We start from the raw sequence: 6776 nt of genomic DNA, 5'->3' as shown, positions 1-6776 counted from the left end.
CAAATGTACTTGCATTGTTTAGAAGAAGACAGAGAAGACAGAAACGAAGAAGAAGAAGAAGAAGAAGAAGAAGAAGTAGAAGAAGAATGCTTTATTACAGTGTTAGTAAATAGTAGAATAAGTAGAAACATATAAATCTAAACATTGTATACACGTGAGCAGAAATGAATGACAATGAATGAAAGTGACATATATTTCAAATGTTAGATTCTGTGTTGGTTATTGATGTTTCTAAAGTCATTTCAGACGTCCTCAATAACAGACATCCTCACATCAATAACACGTGTGGCTTTGGCTTTTAGGATGTCCCTTATCCCACCACTGTACAACTTATGGCATGAAAACTGTTGCATCACCTTGCAAATACCTGGCACAATCTGCTGATAAATACTCAGGTATTCTTTATAAGCGTGTAATTAGAAACAGTCTAAACTCGTTATTTAAAGCAACAGTATGGAGCAATTTTTGCCATGCAATTATATGTTTTTATAGGCAACATATTTTGGTATCATCTTCAAATTAGTCGTTTTGATGGTATATGGTCATATGAAGGACAGAAAAACACACCGGATGCTCTTGCTAACCAGGTCGGCTATAGAATTCTGTGGTCCAGGAAAAATGTCATCAAAGCTATCACAGCACAACATTACCAACTATATCGCTAAAGGACTCCAGTTAGCATGCTAGCATGCTTCTATCAGCATCAGCTGTGCTGCTGTTGGGGTTTGCATGGCTTCTGCATGCCTTTAAGGATCGATTTCTCACTGGTTGCTTTGAGCATGTTTCAAACAGCTTTTTTGTGCTTGTGTGCTTGTGTGCTTGTGTGCTTGTGTGTGTGTGTGCGTGTGAGAGAGAGAGAGAGAGAGAGAGAGAGAGAGAGAGAGAGAGATAGGTATAGACCAACATGAAGACATGTAGACCCTGCCTAATTATGACCATACAGCGATGAGGGGCTATCGATGGTTCAGTGGTAGGGCTGAACGATTTGGGAAAATAATCTAATTGCGATTTTTTACCAAAATATTGCGATTGCGATTTAATATGCGATTTTTTTTTATCCTCTTTTTTTCCCAACAAAACCTAATGAATGATTTAAATATGACCAACACAATATTAGATACATTTAGTGTAAAATATTCAATATTACAATTTTATTTAACTGCTCATTACAAAAACAAGAACAACAAATCGGTGGCTTTGCCACTGTGCATTTAAGTAATTTAAAAAAAAGTCATTTTAAGTATAAACACTAGGCATGCACTTTTTAAACACTGTGTGCAAAATGTACCATCTTAAAAAAAATAAAAAAAATGAATTTTTTTTTTTTTTTAGAGCACGTTTTTTAATCGCGAACGTTGCGGTTAGAAAATCGCGTTCTATCATATCGCGATTAAATCGCAAATGCAATTAATCGTTCAGCCCTATTCAGTGGGTTGTAAAAGGTCAAAAGTCACAAGAGAAAGCACTATGCATGCATTACATGAAGAGAAAATGACCTGATCACATGCACCGCGCACAGCAGAGCAGGATAAATGATTACATTTAGTCATGGCTTTTCCTCTGAATAATAAAAAAGGTACGCTAAAACCAAAAAGGTGCTTCTAACACCATACATACCATACAGCTACCTTCTAAATCAACCATACATTGTGCATATGACACACAACCGTGTGTGTACTGTAGCTTGATTGGGTTATCATCATCATCTAGTTTTCCTTTTTTAAATTAAAATGCTCTGTTTTGTTTTGTTTGCTCTTTTTGTGTTTTTTGTTTTGCTTGTTATGCCCTATGAAACGCATCTTTGGGTACTATATAATGTATTATTATTATTATTATTATTATTATTATTATTTTAAATCATGACCTTTGGTAGTACCGAGTCACTTTCACATTTCTTCTGTTCTTTTCTATTTGCTGCCAAAAGCACTCTCTGGAATCCAGCTGTGCCTCTTTTTCATCTTTTTATCTTTTTATCTTTTTTTTCTCAATCTGTTTGTCTTCCTCTCTTCAAAGACAGATGACTTCAATTAGATAATTCATGTGCATTTATGTCAAGGGAGCAGTTGAAATGAAAAAAAAAAAACATAAAATAAAATAAAAATGTGCTGCTGAAAACATCAGGAAAATTAACATGGGCCAAATATCCACCGCCGTTGACATTTATCCCTTCATCTGGAGTGACTCACAAGTCAGTGTGAACACAATTGAATTTGCAACTGGCAGGAGCGAAATGATATTGTGCGGAGGAAGTGACACGGGGTCACGCTGCTCAGGGTGAGAAGGGGAAGTGCGTCCATGCTGGAGCTCCTGCGGGCTCGTGACAAATTGGCGGTTCGGAGGATTTTCACACTGCAGGGTGAAAACCTATGAGTACAGAGTATTTGTATGTATTCATGGATGCCTCTGAGCATGTGTGTGTGTGTGTGTGTATGTGTGTGTGTGTGTGTGTGTGTGTGTGTGTGTGTGTGTGTGTGTGTATGTGTGTGTGAATTTATGTATTGTGCTTCTGTGCATACCGTGTGTTAGTTAGCAAGATAGATAGCGCATATCAATCATGTGAAGGCTTCTGGCATTTACAATTGTTGATTATTTAAGGGGTTGGGGGAGGGAGGGGGGGGTGGTGATTTCAGGAAGTAAGATGGAGGGAATGGGAAGAGAGAAGGAAGATTAGGGCTGAGTACGAGGGAAAGTGCTTCAGGATTAATCTTAAATTGGAAAAAAAACACAGCCACTGTTTCTTCCTTCCAGCTGTTCCCTCTCCCGCCCAGTCACAGAACAGGTGCGCTGCAATGGATGATGGGAATAAAGCAATGGCTACTTTTAGGTGCTATTCTAGCTGCGCTGCTTTGAGAGAATGTAAGAGGTTTATAAAATTAGGATTATTGCAGGGAACGGAACTCTGTGTGTGTGTGTGTGTGTGTGTGTGTGTGTGTCTGTGTGTGTGAGAGAGAGAGAGAGAGAGAGAGAGAGAGAGATGTGTGTGTGAGTCTTCCCTTCCTGGAACCTGCTGGGTGTGAGCAGGTGGCGAGAGAAAGTTCCAGGTACTGGGAAGCAGTCATACAAAAATTGGCGAGATCCATTCCGACCGAGAAAAAAAAAATCTGCTGCCAGAACCCTCTGTCTGTTCAATTTCCTCTCTCCACCACTCTTATCAGGTCATTTAGGAGAAGAAGTAAAAACAAAAAAGTCAACAAAAAAACAAAAAATCATTACCGTGTGAATAGCTAGCGATACACAAATGAACCATGCATTCAGCGCACATTGGGCCAATAAGTAAGAACTAATGAGGACATCTTTTCTCTACGCGCTCCCACTTAATTCACAAGGGTACCAGCCTTGGCCTCGGAGGACCAGAGATACTGTGTTCCAGATAAGGAGCTTTGCGGAGATAATGGCCACCCAATCAGTCATCAGCCCATCCCGACAGGGGAGGAGGGGAGGAGGGGTGCATGGGTGGTGATGGGGTGAGGAGAAGGGGGCGGGGGGGTTGGGGTTGGGGTTGGGGCATTAAGACATGCTGCGTTACAGCACATTTATCTATGAAGATACTGTGCGTGTATGTGTGAGTGTGTATGGGTGTGGGGGGTGGATTGAGGGTGTGTGTGTGTGTGTCTGTGACAGCTTAGCTCTTTAATTGAGAGGAATGACTCTCATTTGAGCTGAGTGTGCTGATGGAAGCTCGGGCCCCGCACCACCGACTCCCCTGCGCCCCCCCGCCCCAAACCTCAAACTCTCCCAGCAGCCACATGAATCCTCCCAACGATCTTCCGCTCAGTCGTTCAGAACACACACACACACACACACACACACACACACACACACACACATAAACACACACACACACACACACACACACACACACACATAAACACACACACACACACACACACACACACACACACACCTGTAATCATCCCAAAGCGGCTTGGGCAGTACTCCCAAGCCACTTCAAGCACCAGCAACTTTCACTAGCCGAGTAACTGGAACATTCCGGAAACCCCCCTCAGGCTAAAAGCTGTATATTTTCTGTGAGAACTCCTTCAGTCCAGCTCTGGATGGGGCTAATAATCGTTATACCGTCTGATTTGAATGAGAGCAGAATCTTTTTGCTCATCTGCTGCATCAAAACAACAGCAATGCCAGTGGCCTACACTTTCACAGAAGGACATCCATCTTGGCAAATCCATCTCTTATTATGGACAAACATTGCCTGGACAGTTCACATAGACAAAATAGAAATGTAAAATGAAAAGCCCTCCTTATTCAGACTTACAGGTACTGTTTGAGCATCCATTCCACAGGCTCACAGCAGATAACTGCAGTGGCTGTGTGTGTGTGTGTGTGTGTGTGTGTGTGTGTGTGTGTGTGTGTGTGTGTGTGTGTGTGTATGTGTGTGTGTGTGTGTGTGTGTGTGTGTGTGTGTGTGAGAGAGAGATAGAGAGAGAGAGAGATCGAGGGAGATTAGTGCTAGTGGAACAGACAGGTATAGCACTTTGAGGTAGAGTGCAGAAAGACCTTGCTATGAGGGAGTGACGTGTGTGTGTGTGTGTGTGTGTGTGTGTGTGTGTGTGTGTGTGTGTGTGTGTGTGTGTGTGTGTGTGTGTGTGTGTGTGTGTGTGTATAGCACTTCGAGGTAGAGTGCAGAAAGACATATAAGTGGTGTGTGTTTCCTTTGTTTGTGTCAAAAAGAAAGCAGCACAACTCTGCATACCCTTCAGAGAGACCACACTAGGCTTGTGACGTCTTCCATTGCTTTGGCTTACACAGGGGTTACACAGATGTGATACACTCCCTCAACAGCCTCAGTGTGGAAGGCCATCCTAGAGCTACCTCTACTCAGGTGTCCTTTTCTGTGTCAAGCAAACTAAAATCTGCATGCTTTGCATATCCTAGAGCCAGATGAGTCTGGAGAGGACCTGTGCCAGGATCCTGTCCGATTCATTCCCCACTCTGGTGCTGTCTAATGATGTACTGACGTTGGAATAGTACTCTGCGTGTAACATGTGAAAACGGAGATACTGTAGCAAGGATTGCAGGTATTGATCAGTTTATCATTCTCTGACCATTACACTTCGATGCAGCCTCTTATGGGGGGCTAGCGCTGTTGCCTACCCCATAGGAGGAACACTTGGTTTTACACAGTCATAAAATGCTGCAATGTTATCACACAATCTTAATGAATAAACAATGGGTCGAAACAAAACTGCGCACACTTTAGGATAATGTTATGCAAAGTGTGGGAAAATCTCATTCAGTAGAGCTTGTACGCTTATACTTCGTGCTTTGCATAAAATCTTTTGGACACGCTATCAGATGAGCTACTGCACAGCCTCTGGGCTATCCAAAAACAAGAAACCATCTGGTTTAGTTTTGGGAGACACGGGTGGTGATGCGACTCTCGATAAATTATTAAAAATGTCTTACCTTTATCTCCTTCGATGATTGGCACGGAATCTGGTGGGAAACTGTAGCTGTTTGGTTCATGTTTTTAACTGATATAATTAGTGGTTTCCTGTAGTAGCCCACTGCTTCAAATGAAGCAGAACCCCTCTGATCCCAAAAGACCGCAGATATCGGCGCAGAGTCTCGGTAATATCCACTCACGACAGCCTCCAGGTGCCTCTACACACTTGGCGTGTTGCGCTGTATACTGGCGGTATTGTGGCATACCATTCACCGCATTTTCTGTGGCGAGAAAAAGCGAGAGAGAGAGAGATGGAGAGAGAGAGAGGGAGTGTGAGAGAGAAAGAGTGTGTGTGAGAGAGAGCTCTGCGTGTGGTCACAAGGAGAGACAACCGCAATGTTCGGTTCGGTCCGGTTGTGACTGACAACTTCAACAAATGATCTTAAACGTAAACGAAAACTAAGTCGCTCTGTTGCCTGAGACTCAGTGACTTCTGGAATGTTAAACGTAGCCTTTTGTGTGTTCAGAAAGATATTGATTCGGTTTCTCGTTGTCGTTTAATAGTCCCTGGGGGCTGAACAGTGTACGCCGAAGATAAAGAGCAAGTGTCGATCAAGCATCGTAATAAGCAGTGTCGTGATTCCTTGATCTTTAGGAAACATAATAATTCACTCCGGTACGCAGAGCAAGCTGTGTTTTGCTTTAGAAACTATCAGATCGTTTTGCATGGGGACATTTAATGATGCGCAATGTTGTCCACGGACAAAAGTTTCCGTGAGTCAGTTTTGCAAATTGCATAGCCACATGCTGCCCTATCTATGAGACCACGCACAGGCTGTCTGCGTTTTCCGGGGAAGACACGCGCAGAGACGCCTATTAACGTGACTGTACATGGGCGGGAGAGATTGCCTGCGTGAGTGGGTTTGTGTGTGTGTGTGTGTGTGTGTGTGTGTGTCTGTGCGAGCGCGCAAGCGTGCGTGCGAGCACCCGAGGCCAGATGCCGAGTGGATCCTCTTCTCGTCGACATAAGGGCAGCTGTACGTGATCATCACACCAGAAACGTGTTTTAGAATGAGAACTGGCCCACCCACACATGCAGAACAGCCTGAAGGTGTGTGTGAGTGTGTGTGTGTTTGCTGGTCTCTGGAAATGCAGAGGAGAGAATGAGTAAGAACACACTGGCGTCGGTCAACCACACACATAAGCAGACAAACACAGACACTGTCCAAGATGATTTCCAATGCAATATTCTGTCCACTGCCCTTCTTGGCACAGCTGCAATTAACAGTAAGATTCTGATCTCCCTCTCTCTCTCTCTCTCTCTCTCTCTGCCCCTCTTCAGTGTCTGGTTCACATCCAATATGTTTCCTCA

At 43.4% G+C, this 6776-nt stretch overlaps 1 protein-coding gene across 1 annotated transcript in view; it reads right to left on the bottom strand.

Moving 5' to 3' along the window:
• LOC105900663 (inactive dipeptidyl peptidase 10) overlaps window positions 1–6099 on the bottom strand; it is a 132664-nt gene extending 126565 nt beyond the window's left edge. Inside the window, exon 1 of the mRNA XM_031582452.1 lies at window positions 5425–6099. Coding sequence (XP_031438312.1) covers window positions 5425–5484 — 60 coding nt within the window. The 5' untranslated portion in view covers window positions 5485–6099. The remainder of the gene's footprint in view (window positions 1–5424) is intronic.
• Window positions 6100–6776: the final 677 nt, after the last annotated feature.

This window comes from Clupea harengus, chromosome 16 (genome assembly GCF_900700415.2).
Source record: "Clupea harengus chromosome 16, Ch_v2.0.2, whole genome shotgun sequence".
NCBI lineage: Eukaryota > Metazoa > Chordata > Actinopteri > Clupeiformes > Clupeidae > Clupea > Clupea harengus.
The sequence above is the reverse complement of the archived record's forward strand: the minus strand, read 5'-3'. Positions and strand labels throughout refer to the sequence as shown.